We start from the raw sequence: 19,222 nt of genomic DNA on the forward strand, positions 1-19,222 counted from the left end.
AAATTAGAATTATTGTGATCATAACCAGTAGGGGTTATTATAGTGGTATCAGAGCTTGCTTACAAAGTGTTTGATGAAATGTCAAACAATTGAATTATAAAAAAAATTGGTGTTCGATGAAGTTATAACTAGTTGGGGTTATTACGGTCATATCAGAGCGGCTTCCTACCTGCCTGCAGGAATTCCGCTCAGTTCTTATTTTGATTAGTATTTACTTCATAGATTGTTTGATTGATTTTGTGATTCGGTTTTCAGTGTTATGGATGGTGACAAGAGGTTTGGTATTCATTATACCCGCAAAGGGCGTACTTCTTCACCTAGGGATGGAGAATCTGAGATACGGGGTATTGTGAAACAGTTGAATGTGTTGGTGAATGAGCTGAATCAAAATCACAAATGGATGACCCAACTGATTTCAAATCCGAGATTTGAGCAAACCATGATATCATTTTTTCGAAAAGCGAAATGTGATGATATAGTTGCGGCTACAAATGCGCACGACATTTCTTATGAGAGACCACATAAATTGGGCACAGTTGTGGTGGAACGTGATGAGAATTCATGTCAGGTTGAGTCAGATGATGCAGTTGTTGGCATGAGTTCCTAGGATCATGTATTTGACAGCGATACAACAATAGTGGGAGTAGAAGCATGCGAGGATACTATCATATCAAAAACAACCTATGTGTCGGTTGAGCCATCTAGCTAGGAGTTTAGCAGTATGCATGCAGTAATTGTAGCTATGTGCCCTAACGATAGCACACATGTCAATGATGATGAGGTGAGTGGTGTCGAGGCAGAGTCATGTTATAGTTCAAATCAGCACAGTAGTGAGGTTCCCTTTGTGGATAATCCTATATTTGACATGGATGCAGCATTGTCTTATGACAATCAATTGTTTAAGGTTGATATTGATCACTCACCTGAGTGGAGTTGGACTCAGTTTTCACCATCTGCAAATTCAATTCACTTTTATGTTGCGACAATTGATGATGTTCCTATGACAACATATTTTGACATGGCTACACCTATGGTTGCTACAATTGGCATGAGTGCATATGGTTCTCCTATAGCTACGTCTTTTGCAGGGATTGTTGGCGATGATTAGGATTCTAGTTCAATATATATTATGTGGGAAGATACAGGGAATAAGAGGATGCATAGATCTTCCATGGAGTTGCCTTCTAGTGACATTGTGACTTCTACATCAACATAAGTGTTGGGTGTTATATTGCAAGACATGTGGTTGGTCCTGATGATGTTGGTTTGCAATTGGTTCAATGTCGACAGGGTTGTCACGCACTTCTTCATTTGCAATCCAAGTGGAGGATGGAGTTCACTGTGTTGCCAAATTGCTTGAGGTCAACCAATCTCGAGGAGGGAGGACTGTAATGTCCCCATTTTCACCAACATTGGAGTTTTAGGGATTAACCTATTACTGTGATCCTCATAGGCTAATTATTGTGGATAGTGTTTACCGTACGGGTAAACTAGATTAATGCATACAGATAACTGGAACATGAATAGCAGAACTTATATTATTATTCGCATACGCCAAACATTACATACAGAGCATATCATATCACAAGATGCATTACAATGATCCCAGACGGGATATAAATACTACCGCCAAACCTTCCCGAAGGAGTCCGTCGGCCACAAATATTCTATCCGTAACAAACTATTTTCTGACGACGTCGGCTATAGAATACAGAAACACCATCGGACATCACCCCGTCGGCTACAGAAACACCACCGAGACCATCCAGTCGGTTGACACCATCCCCCCCAAAAAAACAGTCATCTCCTGACGACTAACAAAATATCTGAGACAAATTAACAAACAAAATACATTAACGAACTAACTGCAACAAGAAAAATTTGCTTCTATCCCATCACTTCCACATTCATCTCGTACCTGTAGCCTCTGCTAACACAATACTGTCTCCTCAAGCTGACCTTGATAGCCACCCGTGCTGCTTTCTCTATCCAACTCCTCGGTACCTCGAGCCAAGTGTCGCTGCACTGTCTCCAACTAGATGATCAGCTCCTCCCGAGCTCTCTACGCATCCACCAAGACAGCCTCACAGCCAACACCTGCTCCCACTGCCTCTGGTACACAGAAAGTCCATGCCTGCAACAACTTCAACTCTTCTCAACTGGTCAGACTCCCACGACTTATATCCGCAACGACTGGGGGTCTAGGGGGCAACGCCCCCGGCGGGGTCGAGGGGCAGCGCCCCCACGGGGTCTTGGGGCAACGCCCCGAGTGCACTCCCTATCGCAGTACAGGGCGGGGTCAAGGGGTAGTGCCTGCGCGGGGTTCTAGGGCAATGCCCCGAGTGCGATACAGGGCCCCTCCCCTCGCCGCCAAGACCAAATTAACACTCTGGAACCCACATAAAAATGCACAGAACGCACTGTTTTTGCCATTTTCTGCCAATTCCAGACTCTTTCTGGTAACCACTGCTGCTTCCCCTTTCCTTTGGCATCATCTGTTACTCATTCCGAACAATTTGAATTTGTCGTCCTTTTTTTTTTTTTACTCGCCCGCTACTGTGCCTCTTTCCTATCCTGCCAGTTCCTGTCAAGAAAATGATATTAATTCCTCCGAGTTGAATTTGTCCTTCAAGCTGAACTCAACCACCTCCGCGAGAGAACTAAGAAAAACCCGCATAAAACCATCCGCAAGACAAGAAAACTCCGAAGAAGACAAGTCCGCTGCAAGAACAAACGCCGAGAAGAAATCCGGGGAGAAGGCCACGCGACCACGGGAATCAGAATAAAAAATCCGCGGGTAGCCAAAAAAAAATAGCCTTCCGCAGGAACATTAAAAAAAACTCCGCGGGAATGCTCCGCGGAAAGGTTCCACGGGAGGTCCGAACAGCTGCTACTACCTTCGTCGTCGCTGCTATCATCTCCAACAGATTCGTCGTCATCAGAGTCAGAGGAGCTAGTTTTCTTCTTCTTTATCTTGTACGCACTTTCAAGGTCCAGGGCTCTATTATAAGCATCCACATATGACGACGGTGGCACAATTTTCATTTTCCTCCACAACTACGAGCATAGGCCGTCCACAAACCACCTTTTCTGCAATCCGTCCACCGGCTTGCTTTCCATTTTGTTTATTAAGTATTTTAATCTCCTGGCGTAGACGCGAACAGTTCCGTGCTTCCCTTGTTTCGTATTGAAAATCTCTGCTACAATTTCATTATCGTCTCGCAAGAGTTTAAATTCTGCCAGGAACTCCTTTTTAATCTTATCCCAAGTATCCAGCTTCTGCGGATCCATATCCAAAAACCAATCAATCGCGACACCCGTAGGGTTGCCGAAAATTGCCTGGCCCATTCGTCGACATCTGTGATTCCATTTGCCCGCCAGATCGTCTCACATGTCTTACAATGTCGGATGGGGTCGATTGTACCATCACCTTCAAATTTCGGCAGCTTCTCTTTGGGTCCCGCCATCACCACACTGGAGGTCTGCACTGTCACACCGGAGGTTTGCACTGTCACACCGGAGGTCTGCACTCCTACACCGATGGTTGGCACTCCCACACCGGAGGTCTGAACTTCCACATCGGCGGTCTGCACTCCCACACCGGCGGACTGCTCTCCCACACCGGAGGTCTGCACTCACACCGGCGGTCTGCACTCCCACATCGGAGGTCTGCACTCCCACACCGGAGGTGTCGACAGCTACAAACTTTGTTGAAGAAGAAGGATCTTCTGAAGTTGTTTCCCGCGGAAGTCTATCCCGGACGAAGAGGTCACTCCACGCTCGTGCGAGTTGATGCTCTTCCGTCTGATTTTTCCTCCGTCGGCGAACACAAATTCAAGAACTCCTCCCGTGCTTCTTCCACCAATTCCACCCGTTGCCGAGTCTCCTCCAACAATTCTTCGGCGCTCCGATTTCCGTCGGCAATCTTCTGAAATCTCCGTTGGCGATCGGCTTGCTGTGCCAGAATTAAATTCTCTTGCGCAATATGGATTCCATCTTTTCCCTTGACCTTATTCCGATCTTTGTTAAGCTGATTTGGCATTAATCTTCATTCCTCCCACCTTCCAGATTCATAAGGCAACGGCGCCAAATGTTTACCATACTGGTAAACTAGATTAATGCATACAGATAACTGGAACACGAACAGCAGAACTTATATTATTATTCGCATACGCCAGACATTACATACAGAGCATATCATATCACAAGATGCATTACAATGATCCCAGACGGGATATAAATACTACCGCCGAACCTTCCCGAAGGAGTCCATCGGCCACAAATATTCTATCCGTTACAAACTATTTTCCGACGACGTCGGCTACAGAATACAGAAACACCGCCGAACAGATAGACGGTCTTCTGAGGCAGTGGCTTGGCTTGGGAAGGTCTTGTCTTCTCCATAATTCAGTAAGCTACAGGTTGTTCTTCATTTGGCTCAAATTGGACTTCGTTTAGGCTTAGTTTTGTGTACTTACTATTTGTGGCAAGTGGGGTGTTGATTGAGATGGACCCTTTTTATTTTTGGAAAGTGCATTTGGTCAAATGGAGAAATTATAGGTATAACTCCTATTTCAAACGGCATATTTCAATGATGAGTATTTTGGGAATTATTATATTTTTAGTGACTAAATTATTATTAAATTATTAAATGGCTTATTATAAAATTATAATTTCACTTAAGTTTTGGGTTGAGCTATCATTGGAAAAAGCCATTTATTAATTAGTTAAGCCATGTGAAGTGAAAGAATCTAATGGAAGCTTCTAATTATGTTGTGTGGTGAAGATTCTTGAGTGAAGTTACATTTTGGCAACAAAAAGGGCATCCGGAGGTTATAAATACAAGGTCATTTGTTGAGAAAAGCATGCTTGGATATTTTATTTTCTTTTGATGCCTTTGTGGCTTTTGCCGTTGTTGAAGTATAAGGGTCTGAATTCTGAGTTGTCCCATTGGATCTACAGCTGAAGTATTGTAGATTCGGATCTAAGATTTTAGTCAAGGTTTGCTTTGCAAATAGTTGTTGTGGTAAAACTATTTGCTAATTCTCCTACTGTTTAATCTATGTCTAAGGAGATTGTTTGCTGGAGGTATCCTATGGATCTATGGAAAAGGGATTTTTGTGAACTGCTATAGAAATTGATAGAGTTCAAAATTGGATCTGTGAGATTGTCATTGGAATTATTGCTGCAAGTTGACTATAGCTGGGAATTTTAGGTTTCATATTACTTGTTAAGACTATTGTGTAAGGTTATTAAAATCATATGAATAAGATTGCACTTGAATTTCATTTCAAAACTGGCTGCTATTTACTCTATGTCCAGAACTGTCATAATGTAGTTGGCAAGAATTGATGATCATTTATGAATATTGAGCACATTGGGTTTGATTGTTAACATATTTTCAGCACTGTCATTTCTTTCTTATATTTATGTATGCAAAAATCCAAAGTATTAACACAAGAAAAAAAGATGTGAAATCTCAAATCTATCAGCATATCCAATGGTAATAAGTTTGCTTGCCAATTGTTTGACATAATATCAAATGACTGAATAGTGAAGAAAATTAGAATTATTGTGGTCATAACCAGCAGTGGTTATTACAGTAGTAGCTTGCTTGCAAAGTATTTGACGAAATGTCAAACAACTGAATTATAAAATAATTTGGTGTTTGATAAAGTTATAACTAATTGGGGTTATTACATAATCAAATGTCCAATCAGCATCCGCCTCAAACAAGGAATTGTTTACTAGCTGAAAATGATCCAATGTTACGTTACTTAATTTCTTGGGACAGCTATCCAAGTCGTAAGTCTACTAAATGCTATCAAGTTCCTTAGTCGCTTCCCGGAAAAACTCATGCCATCTTTTATCCTCCTACTCCCTAGATTGTTTGGTGACAACAATCTGAGTTTTTTGCTTCATGAAGAGCAACTCGTGTATTATCCAATGCCTCTGGAGCATTCTTAAGCTCCCTATTGAACTTATTAACCTCATCCTCTTTTTTCCTTAATTGACCAGCATTTAATTCAGCAACCTTTAAACTATAATCCTTGTTTGAAATTCAACACAAATAATCTGATTTCAAAGATTGTAAGGCTACTTTATACATGTACGCAAACGCATCCAGAACCCTTTAAAAAAATCATGCATCCACGTATCAGTTTCTCATATCTGCATCTACATCCATATTCAAACCAGTATCTTAGGAACGATGCCAAAAATGTTGTGCGAGGAAGATTTGATGGCATGGGAGATTACACCAGATCTTGTTAGAAAATCATGTCTATCCGGTTATACAAGTGAATTAACATAAAAAATAACCACCCAGCATAAGATCCCATGGATAATCCTCTAGTCCAAAGCCAAAACTCACTGGAAACTCATCAGCATATACCCACAAGTTAACATGACTAATACTACCCCCACAAAATTCGACAAGTACTTGGAAAGTTTGCAAACTATATTGGAGACCTTAACCTATCCTTTGAAAAATTCTTTGTTTATCTTGCAGGTTGTGCTAAGGGCTGATCATTACAACCCTGTCCAGCAATTGTTCTGACCACCTTTACTGATGGGGCAGTCTTCTAGGATGTCTTGGGCTCTACAAGAGACACTTGAAGCTTTCTTGTTCTTAAGTTTTGATATTTTCAACTGAATTCCTTTAGAGGTTCTCTTTCCTTTCCACTTCTATTCTTCAAGGAAATAATAGAAGAATCAGCTAAATTTATAGTCTTTAAAAGAGGCTGTGGTTAATCCTTTCCAATCAGTACTATTAAGCGCACCTAGAAACTTAAGAAGAAATGATAGAAGAGAAATTCATGTACAATAGACATGAAGACCAAATGTGAGAGACTCTTTTTAAATGTAGTATTTTGTAATTAGAATGTGGCATATATAGATCCATATTGGTTGGTTCAAAACTCTATGATCCTTCTGAGTCTGAACTGACAGACTGTAAGGTTTGCCTCAGCAGGAACAATCTCTATAAATAAATAAGCATTTCAAAATTCACATTTCTTGAAGCGGGAGATGATATAATGTTGATAATTGATGTGAGAAATATGAATATCCCAAATGCATAGTGGATATACTTGTTTAACTCTTACATGAAACAGACATAAGGATTACTGATTCCAAAAGCAATAGAAGCAAGGCCATTAAAACTGGCTTGTCACCTCATAGAAAAGAAGACTGTGTTCTATGAGTTTCTTGTGGGTTCTTATTGGATGTAATATTATTTCTATAGTCATTTATAATAAACCGTGTCTTTTCCTATTCGCTCCTTGGAATAGAATCCAACCTTAGGTTGATTATTCTAAGGACCTACATGGCAAATACTTCTGCTCACAGTTCCTTCCCCTTTCTTATTCTGTTCTTTTTTTAAGCCAATAAAGCAATATAAACCATTTGAACAAGAAGAAAGATTCAGATTTCTAACCAAATTTTCGGTAACAAGATCAATGCAATTGTGATTTGCCCTGTCTTTTCCATGTCTGCAGAAATCCAAATTCTCTGCATTATCAATCAGGTCATTTGTTCCACATTCCTGCATAAATAAATAACAGTGTCATCAATTTAACTAAAGCTATATTTACAGAGAAAACCAGCATGTTTACTAATCATTGTTCCTTTGTTCTGAGAATGTGTGTGTGTGTGTGTGTGTGCGCACGCATGTGTGCATGCACGTGCGCATGTGTGCCTGCATGTGTGTGTGTGTGCTTGTGCGCGTGTGTGATACTAAGACTAAAGGAAACGGACAGTGTTTACTGACTGTGTTTTCTTAGTTCTGAGAAGATAAATATATATTAAAACTCAAACAAAAGGAATTGGATGATATAAACTTCAAGGTGATTATTATATCAGTAGGAAAAGTCATCTGCTCATGCCAAACATGTAAAAAAATTCATTGCACAGAACTTGTTTCCAAAGTATCTTTGTCAGTATGGAGAATAAACAAGTAACAGTGTGAATGGTTTGATCACAGCCATACACCTCATTTGATATGGCATACAGGTACCTTGACCCACACTAACCACAGACAGATTCAAATCTTTCAAAGAGTTCCTTGATTATTAATTATGCCAAAGCTCATCAATGTTCTGTTCTTGCAGACAATGTTCGAGATTCTTTGTTGTTCTCGAATTTTCACTTCTTGGTTTCTAAAATAATTATGTGACTTTTGGAGTCAACCCAGAACCTTGCTCGTCAGTGGGTCAACATGATCCAAAATTGCCCTATACTCAACACATCTCAACAAATCCTTGACATTGACCCTGCCATTTTTCACTTGGCTTTCTTTATCATTTCACATTTGTATGTCAGCGCAGGAAAGAGTAAGATGCCTATGGTGATTAAGCATTTCTTCTACATGTTATTGACAAACTTGTGGTTAAATTTACAGCGGGGAAATGTAAAAAATATAGTTTGGTCTCCAAACTATTTTTCTCACATTGTCACTGATGGAATGGGATGTAAATCCATTTGAGATCCTTACCAATTGAGCAGATTTCAAAGTACAATAATTGCGATTTCGCTGCTATTTTTGAACTTTCTAATATTTTTTTTCCCTAACTGAACATTTTTTTATGAGCACTAATTGTTTTTCAGTTTTTTCCTAGATTCAGCCACAAATTTGACCAAGAATATATAGATCTAGCATGGGCTCACCACAGAAACTAGCATTTGATCTTCAAATTACCAGGTTCACAACTCTTTTTTTGCCTAGGAAGTGGAAAATGAATGTTCCAAAAGTATAGAAATATGGGTATGTAAATAGTCTTACTATCCATTGATTTGAGTTAGAAGATCCTGATGACATTTAGGAGCAACACTAAGTCCAAACATAATAGAATTACTTACCACATAAAAGAAGCATTGGGTCCTGAATTACTTAATAGAATGGTTGACTATTTTATCCAACCATAAAATTAGTCTATTCGAAGAGTTGAGTTTAATCCCCATCACTAAACAATGGTTTTCAAAAGTAGTAACTGAAGATTGCAGAAATAAGTTTAAAACAGCTTAGGTTGCTGTAATGTCCCCAGTCCAATGCTATGGGGTTTAAGATTGATTTATTTATATTCAACTGAAAGGAAATTCTTTCTTTTCAAAATTTATAGACAGTTCTTTTTATTACTGATTAATAAATTGATATTTGATCTGATTTAACTACTTTTCGACCTATTCTTCCATGATATAAGTTTATGAAAATGGTTTGATGGATCAACCAATAACATTGATGATTATATCAAATAACATATTAATCCTTAAAAATTCGTTATAATATCAACTTGACAAGAACAGACGACATTGTCTTGAATCAAGAAAGCTTCCAATGATAGATGCAATGAATATATGCAGCTATATTTCTATAACTTTAATAACATTTTGGAAATGACAGTTTGAACATGTGATACGACATTTGTAATGATCCCACTTTCTAGGTTCTGAGTATGCTAAAACCTTTGATGTTTCTGTTATTGTAAAAACACTTATATTGATAGCTCTTTGGTGCACTTTAGATATATCTATATATATGTTCATTCACTCAATATTCCTGTGAGCATATATTTATATTCACATTGTTTGCTTTATATATGCGTCCAGAAGTTGCCTGAGTTCCTGTCTTTTTGGGTGCCATGTTTATTTTATTTCTGCTTGATGATTGAATAAGAGTAATTATATAATTTATATTGATTGATATCTGGTTCCGAGTGATGGAATAACTTCTTTGAACAGTATTATATCTCCCCTAATACATTCTCCATCCCTTTCATAAATTTAAAATATCAAATAGTTTTATCTCATAGTGAGTAGATGTATCCATTGAATGAGCGTTACCTTTATCAATATTGCACCTTTTGGTTATAAACGAATTTGCATATTTCTTAATATATTTTAATATAATGGAATGTAGCCGACTCTATCCTGTGAAGTATCCATTAGATGCAACACAAGAATGAATGTTTTATCAATATGTATCATTGAACTATAATCCAATGACTCAATGCCGTGTTGGCATGTAATGATATAGTATGTGACATGGGTAATTAGGGAATGACTCAATCGTCCTCTAATCATATGTTGTCTAGCATCTTTCCTACTCATGCACAATCAAATTTGAGGAAAACATAGAATATGTAATGATTGATTATGAAGTCGTTGCTGCACAGATAATCATATTCACTGATAGTCTCCGCAGACACAAGAACACAATGGTAATTCATATATGTGAGAACCTCCACTGAAAAATCTTTAACTGATTGGGGGTCTCTTTATTGGGAATTTTTAAATGTATCCAATAATGTGGAAAATTCCCTACATATATATTGTTCCCTAAGGGTCATCGTCTTTGTGGATCTTGATCAATATTGACATTAGTGAATCATCCATTAATAGATCAAATCTATTTAACTGATAATTATGAATACAAGACTAAAATTAATAGATCAAATCTATTTAACTGATAATCATGAATACAAGTTGCATGAGTTTTTGTGAATACTAAACAAGTGTTAGTTGCTTCAGCTAGTATAAGATCTCTAGCTTGCACTTGTGAAAAAAATTAAAATTGCACATTCCATATAGTTGGTCCAAAGGACCTGTACATGTGTTTCACATATCTCATATAGATCCCACTATCAACTATGATATATAATATGTCTATTAAAATTTTTTTTGAGAAAGTTTATGAAAAGGTCATAAATTAGGTTTTGTAGGACTACAAGGAGATTCACCCATTTGTGATCATTTTGGTAGTTTTCATTATCTATTTTTTTCGTAAGACTTTGTGAGAGTTTTAAACATGTTAGAAAGTGATAAGATCAACCTTAGAAGATGTAGTGAGAGCCTTAGGTTGTGAGAAAACCAATTGATTCTATTTCAAAGGAAACCTTTAAGCGAAAGTTGGAAACCTTGTGGTTTATTATACATTTCGTAGAGTGATTTGGTCAAGTGGTTGGATTGACCTATCTCTGCATCATATTAGTATCAAGGTATACAAGATGAATCTATGAGGTATGTCTAGGCCTTGTGTGGGAGATATCTCAAAGCTGACATACTTATACCTAAGGCTCAATTGTTTCTATTATGGTTCTATTATACTTATAAATTTTGCATGCTTCTCTAAATCTATAACTTTTTTTCTCTAATAGCTTAATCATTTTAACTTGGCTTCTATGAATTTCCATAAGTTTATCTTGAAAAAGGTTTGCCCTTCTTTTTGTCAAAATTCCCTCCATGATTCATAGGCTGGCAGGATTTGAGCTTTGATACCGTTTTAATAACATAGTCTGAACGTGGACAGCAAACAACTTATAAATGTTCATGAACACTATATTTGTATATTATGTATTGTTTTGAAACATAACATAAGAAAATTGAGATTCATTAAACTATTACAAAATAGTAAACATTTTTACTGTCAAGAATGGACACAATTGTCATTCCAGATGTTAATCTAAATGGTGATCTGCTCTTAAGGGTGTCCCTTTTCAAAAAGCTTGATCTCTATGCAGAGAGGGATAATGTTCAGCCCATGAAAAAATTAATTTTTGCTTTTCAGATTTCAAGTGAATGCCTTCTCTTCCCAGCATATTATATAACTCAAGCTCTCCTTTCCTGGAACATCTCAATCGGGGAAGACAGCCCTCTAATGTTGACAATAACTGGGCAACTTAATTGACAAGTACAAGTGTAGCTTCTCAAATTGTGCTATGAACTGACAAATCAATACTTTAAAATAAAGGCAGATCCAAAATTCTTCTTATTCCAATTTAATTAACTATAAGCAACAGAGAAAATAAACTGCAAGCTTGATGGCCTCCTGCCATGCTCATAAAACATGTCAATATCCAAACTCAAACACCATACTTCCAAACGTTTTGTATGAATTTTAAGGATTTTTAAATGATTTTTTTGTTGTTAAGAAGAAATTTAGGGAACTCCAATTGTTTCTCAATTTCTCCATTTTGGCTAAGTGTAATGTCCCCCTGTCCAATCTTCTGCATATATAGACTCCCATGCTTCCATTGCTACAATAATGAATATGCAGAATGCTTCTTCAAGATTCTTAATATCCTTAACACAATACATATACTTTCCTTCGCCTATTTGTATGTTCTTTGACCTTTTGATATGGTGCTAGCATATGTCTGTTGTAATTTCTCAGATTATGATTTCCAATTTTATTATATAAGAATTTGATATATTGAGGAAATATAAAAGGGGCCTTGCAAAGTGTATTAATATCCTTTGAGCTCAATATATAATATAGAGGTTATTATAACTTAACTACCCCTTTGATTAACCCTTATGTCTATTTATGACATCACCAAAAATGATATGTGGCACTGTAGAATATACCGGTTTGAAGTCGTGTGTTTTTCTCTGTACATCTATATCTCAACATCCCTAAAACATGAGATCCTTGTAACATGCAGGTTAATAGGGGTAGTGCCTTGTATATCTAGCTTGAACTAGTTACATATCCAGATGTTGCAACTTACTGATTCTCCTATAGCTTAAATAATTAAATCCAGATATAAAAGAGTGTTCCTTTTGATGATATGAAGATATTTTTCTTGATATAAGTTTTGAAAGTGCCATTGCAATTTTTATGCAGGAGCCCCCAGTATTCGGAAAAAAGACTTATTTCACTACTAACCAATCTGGGTAAGCCATCTCTTCAATCTTCAGTTTTTTATATTCCTAATTAATTTAAAGATATGTATTCAGCTTTAGATTTTTCTCAATTATCTGATTTATAACTATGATTAATATGCTTCACATTAAGGAAATGGTACAAAAATTTAAGTGATAGTTCCGTCCAAGATTGGGCAGCAAACTGATTTCAGGTTTCAAACAAAGATCCAAATCACCATTGTTTCATTAGCACAAAACAGTAAGTTACCTCTTCTATGTTTACATTGCAGTTTTTGACCAAGGATTTTTTTTGTAATTAGCAGCAAATTTTTTCAAACAAATGATACATGTTCTTTCAAATCTGTCAAAAACCATCATTCTCTTATCACATGGGTTTTCTTAGATAAAACTTCAAGGTGACTAGCAACTCTAGTATGATGTAACTCACAAAATATCGTGCACAAAAATATAACTCACATGATATGCACTCCTTGTAATAAATGGTAAGAGTGTGAATGCACATTATCAATAATAAATGGAAGCTTCAGGAAGGAATGAGAATTTTTTAACGTTGGTTGGATATTTCCTCGTAACTATCATTACTGAGCCATGGAGTTGTAGAAATGAGGTATTATTAGTGTCTAGAGGAGGTTCCACTTGGCGTAGAAGCAATATTGTTTCTTTAAAAACATAAGGAGATCACCATCCTCCATTGGAACTTCCAAATCCTGAAGATCATAGAAAACCTAGAAAGTGCCTAGAGCTACTAATTCAAATGTGCTTGTTTTTTGTATAACCATTTCTAATTATATTGTTACAGATCCATTTTCATGGGAACCTTTAATCCTTAATTTTTCGTATACTATGAATAGTACAACAAACTAAATGTACAAATATCTGGACTATCACTCCATGACAATGACTTCTAATTCAATAGTTATTTAAGCTATCAAGAGCGACTTATTAATGGTAATATCTTGACCTTGTTGGTTGTTGCTGGAATTCTTAAGTTGTTTATTGATTTTGATTCTCTAAATATCAAGTGTCATTGTTGAACACTGGATTAACAATTCCCTTCAGTAGGCATTGTTTCTTACTTTATCAACACAAGAATGATTAAATGGAGATTGTGATAGATGCAAGGAATATGGTTATGTATTCTCATTATTATTTTTTATACCAGCATTTTGAATTTTCTAGTTGATAAGCTACTACTTGGCAAGGGACCCCTTATCATTGTTTACCAAATAGATTAATTGATTGATGCACACAGACAATGAATAAGAACAACAACCGCAGTACTCCTTTATTTGCATATGCCAACAGGTTACATACAAAGCATAAGATAAGATAAGGTGATTTACAATGATCCCAGACAGGTATAAATACTTTCCGCCGAACCTTCCCGAAGGGGTCCGTCAGTTACAAAATAATCCTAATCTACCCGTTGGCTACCAAATACACAATCTCCGACGGCATAACCTAGTCGGCTCCAGAATACAAAATCTGTCGACGACATCATCCCCCCCAAAAAGAAAAGTCGTCTCTTGACGACTAACAAAATAGGAGACAACCCATATACAACAAAAAATACTAGAAAGAAGGTGGTGCCCCTGAAGAATACTGCTGACGACGCAACTCATAGACTTGCTCTATCTGGATGCTCAAATCCTTCTGAATCCATGTGTTAACCTCTACAACCTCCTTCAGAAGAAGCGCTGCATCCATAGCCTGTCTTTGCCAACTATAATTCCCGTTCAGCTGCTTCCTTATCTCGCACGGCCGCCTCCCTATCCCTCAACATTGTTGCTCGCTCAGCTACCCATGCTGCCTGTTGGCTGGCCAAGTCCGCTACTAACTTCTCCCTAGCCTCCCTCTCAACTGCCATAGATCTCTCCACTGCAATCTTGTCTGCTGTCCTGTCTGCCTCCGCGCACCTGCGAGCATAATAAACCTCCTTATACCGTCCCATAATCTCATGCGCCAGCTTCTCCAACAGAGTGTTGCACTGCCCCAACTCTGGCTCACTAGCCCAATCTGCCAACATTTCCAGTGTCTCAAGTGCTGGCCAACCCCTCTCCTCAAAACATGAGCGAAACCGCTGTGGACAAATCCCCCTGATGTAAGCTCGAACCAAATGCCACTCCCTTTGTCGAGCCATAGCCTGCAATGCCACATCGTGTCCCTTCTTGAGCGCAACCTTCATAGCCCTAAGGTAGTCCCTACACTTGTCCTCATCTGACCCATAATCCTCCTTTGCAAAACCCTCCATCTTCCACTCGGTATCACTACTCTCTTCCTCATCTGCGAGGACCATGCCCACATCCGGTGCGGCCTCCTTTGCTCTCGGCGCAACCTCGACCTGTGACACCCCCACCTGCTGAGGCTTTGGTATTGTAGCTGATACTCCTAGGTGCCCGGGGGACTGGATGGATGGACCAACCTCAACAGGGATGAGTCAAAACTGCTGTCTCAAGAAGGTACTGGCTCTATCCATCACCTCCAACTGCTCTAACTGTGCGGGCTCCATGCTCTTCTCCTGTTGTGCTGGTTGGGTTGTCTGTACTGGCTCGGCGGCTGCTAACAAGGAAGACGAAACGGTGAGGACTGCATCACAGTCAATCACATCCAAGCGAAACTTAGGCTCAGGCTCCAACGCTGGCAACTCTACCCTTTGCGAGACTGGCTCCACTGGTGCAACTGGAACATCTGCTACAGTCGTGGAGAGAGTAGCACCTGGAGTAGTCGCTAGTGTAACAACAGCTGTCGTCGGTGGGACACCCTCTGCTACTGCCCAGGGGACATCTGCTACCGGCGAGGTCATCACGACCGGTGCATGACGTTGACCAAAAGGAGGAATGTGTGACGTGGGAGCGGACAAGTGCGCCGAAGTTGACAACTGCGGCGGGGTGAAAAATGTGGGCTCACTATCTGCTGGTTCGTTGCCAACCTCCGCGGAAGTACTCTCTTCCTCATACTCTGCCCCGCTGCTCTCCAAAGTCTCCTCCTGTACATTGTCAGTGTCCTCGTGAGCCACCTGCAATCCCCGAAATACCTTTTTCTGTCCTACTGCTGTCCCACCCATGTCCAGATGTCTCCAATAAAATATTAGAAGATCTCCCTGTGCCAACTTCCCCCGAGGTGGCGCCTCAAAATCATCCATGGGTATCTAATTAATGGCTGCTTCTAGAAATAAGCCAATCACATGATGTGGCATAAAGAATGTGTGGTGTTGGAGTGTCACGAACTCCTCCATCCTGTCAGCCAGAACTGTAGCCCAATCATACACCGTGCCGTTCATGATGTCATTCATGAATACTATCTGCGGCAATGCTATATCTAAAGCCCAAGTTGCCCCTGTCAGTTTGCTCTTGATAATGTCCATAATACACCTCCAATGGCCTTCCCGAATGAGATCCCATTGAAGTCCTCTGCATTTTGACCCCTTGATAATTGACTCCATCTCATCGGGTGTAAGATCGCGGCCCACTAATCGAATACAGTGTTCCTTTCGGTCATGAGAGAGCTTGTGATTCTTGATTTCCACCTTCTTACCACCAGGACCATGAATGCCAAAAACCCTCGTGAAATCCCTAGGCTTAAAAGAAACTGTCGTCCGATGCTTTTTGTACAAAAATGTGCTCGCTCTGTTGTGCCGATTATATGCTTCTATCATGGTCCGCAAAACTGATTCAAATAACCGGATGGAGAAGATTGGAAGCTGAATGGCCCAATGCACCTGTGCCCGTATCAAAATCTGCTTAATCTAGTCTGCCTCTGGGGTCTCCTGCCACCATTTGCGGCATTCACTGTCATTAAGACCCTCAAACTAGACAGTGAGATAAGTGAGTTCCTCCCTGACTTTCTATTTCTTGCTACTGGAACCTAACGGCCCTGCAACTCGGATCCCAGATGCCAAAACCCTTGCATTCTTCTCCATACTTGCCTTCAACTGACTTTTCCACTGCTTCCGTTTGCTTGTCGATTCCATGCAATAACGGCTTCTTCTTCCTTATATAATATATGGTTCCCCCATGGAAAAAAAAAACCTAGCAGCGAGAGGGCTTCAATCCGAAGGAAATAGAAAGCTTTCCTGGAGATGAAGGTAAAGCCTTGGGAGTAAACTGTGGAGCTATCACGGCATCAACGCCACAAGAGTATTGAAGATGCTGAAGAACAAAAAAAGCAATGAAGCTACACGTGGGAAGATAGAGAGGTCCGCGGCGGGCAACAGAAGGCCACGGAAATTAGAACAGTCCGCAAGGATACCAGGTGCCGGAATCTTTAGGCATGATGGCAAAACTAATATCAATCTTTGGACTCTTTCCTTCGCAATAAATACTGAAACTTTTGGCAAGACAAACAGTGTCCTCTTCTCCGCTCCGTAACCACACTAAATGTCGTGCTTTCAAAAGTCTGCTCTGCTCCATCATAGTAAATGCCAAGCATTCCGCTCTTCTCCACTCCATCCCACTAAATGCCAAGCTTTCCATGGTTTACTTTGCTCCATCACAGTAAATGCCGATCTAATCATTTGTCGTAATTCATTCCATCGCAATAAATACTGAAACTTCTTGCAAGCTTTCAGCTCTTCTCCGCTCCATCATAATATATGGCGATCTTTAGAAGAGATCTTTCAACTCAAACGTCATTACATCTGATCAACCATCGTAAATTTTCCATCGCCATAAATACTGAGACTTTTGGCAAGGTTAACGCTCCTCTCTGAGCTTACCCGGTTGATTTTCACAAAAAATCTTTCGACTTAGAAGTCCTTAAATCCAATCCACCGTCGCAAATTTCTCCATCGCCACGAACTCTGAAACTTATGGCAAGATCACACCCTAAACTTTTCACATCCTGCTCTCCGTGAAAGCTTAGAGAAAAGTTGAGGAAAGCAAAAGAAAACCACGCGGAAAAGGAAGAAGTTGTCAAAGAGAAGTCCACAAAGAATGGACTCACACGCAGAAAAGAAAAAAGTCCGCGAACATATCCGCGGGAAGACCTGATTCCGCGGGGCCTGAGCCCACGAGAAGAGGATACCCGTGGGACCACCCGCGAGATGATGCCCGCAGGACAGGTGTCTGCGGGACAGCCTGCCCACGGAGTAGCAGTCCGCGGGGGTTGCCCGCAGGCAGACTCATTTTCTCAATTTTTTCTTTTTTCTTTTTTTTTCTTTTCTTTTTTTTTTTCAAAATTTTTTTTCCATTTTTTTTTTGTCATTATTTTTTTTTTTTTGCTGAAAATAAATATACAGCACCTCAATTTTGCCTTGAGGTGTCGTCGTTCTGTAACGATAACCACGAGGGAGTCATCTGGTCATTTTGCAACGGCGACGGCGACGAAGTCTTCCTAGTACGATATATTTTCAATTTGGATCCATTGACTGCTTGAGGTACCTCTTGCCCATCCAACGTCCACAACTTTATCGCTCCATTGTTGCCAACCTCCCAGATCTGGTATGGTCCGACCCATCTGACCTTAAACTTTCCCGATTTGATTTCATTACGCCCGTCATACTTCAGTACTAGCTGCCCCGACTGAAACCTACTGAGTTTCAGATGCTTATCATGCCAGACCTTACGTCTGTTTTGTGTCACTTCCGTCGCCCACTGCGCCGACAATCGCTTCTCCTCAAGCTTGTTCAAATTATGCAGCCACTCCCTTAAGCTTTCCATGTCACCTAGCTTGTTTTCCAGTGCTATTCTCAGGCTCGGAATCATGAATTCCGCCGGTATCACTGCTTCCTGTCCGAACATTAATTGGAAAGGTGTGTGCCCTGTCGTCACTTTGTAAGTTGTATGATATGCCCACAGAGCAGAAGGTAGCTTTTCCTCCCAATCCTCCCCTTCAACTGCACAAGACTTGTAGATAATGGATACCAAAATCTTGTTTGTAGCTTCGGCCTATCCATTTGCTCTCGGATAGTACGGACTTGATAATGAATGGCAGATCTTGAATTCGGTGGTGAGCAGTCGGATGACATGATTAACAAAATGTCCACCCCTATCACTTGTTAACTGTAATAGAATTCCATACCTAGTAATGATCTGTTCATAAATAAACCTTGCTATGCAGAAGGCCGAGTTGTCTAGTAGTGCGCATGCTTCCACCCACTTCGTTAGGTACTCCGTTGCAACAATAATGTACCGGCACTATCTAGTCTTGCTCACCTTCAAGGGTCCAATGAAATCCAATCCCCGCCGCTCAAAGAGTTCCTGCGCGTGTGAGGGATTGAGCGGCATAAAGTCTCGCTTAAGCGGCTTCCCGGCCCGTTGGCAAGTGTCACACTCGACGACCCATTCCCGCACGTCGTTGTACACCGTTAGCCACCACAATCCTACCAGTAGTATCTTCCATGCCGTGGTATCGGGTCCCATATGTCCACCTGCTAGTCCCTCATGTGCTTCCTTCAGTACTTTCGGGTATTTCTTCCTCCAACACACACCGTCTAAGAATATGATCCGGCCCCATCTTGTAGAGCAATCCGTTGATCGACTGGAAGGTACAGCTCCTAATTATCAACTTGCGCCTTTCGTTTGCTGGCATTTTACTAGGAAATTGTCCTGTCGACAGGTAT

The 19,222-nt window shown here is 39.9% G+C and overlaps 1 protein-coding gene across 2 annotated transcripts in view; it reads right to left on the reverse strand.

Annotated features, from left to right (window-relative positions):
* The window catches only part of LOC149552165 (golgin), a 268,394-nt gene that overhangs the window by 235,744 nt on the left and 13,428 nt on the right, over positions 1–19,222 (reverse strand). For both annotated transcript variants that reach the window (XR_016352869.1, XM_089787651.1), the window contains exon 4: positions 7,439–7,546. Coding sequence is in view for 1 of the 2 variants with exons in the window: in XM_089787651.1 (XP_089643777.1) it covers positions 7,439–7,546 (108 nt within the window). In the remaining variant the exon portion in view is untranslated. The remainder of the gene's footprint in view (positions 1–7,438; positions 7,547–19,222) is intronic.

This window comes from Cupressus sempervirens, chromosome 6 (genome assembly GCF_028749045.1).
Source record: "Cupressus sempervirens isolate cs-2001-9-10 chromosome 6, ASM2874904v1, whole genome shotgun sequence".
Taxonomy (NCBI): domain Eukaryota; kingdom Viridiplantae; phylum Streptophyta; class Pinopsida; order Cupressales; family Cupressaceae; genus Cupressus; species Cupressus sempervirens.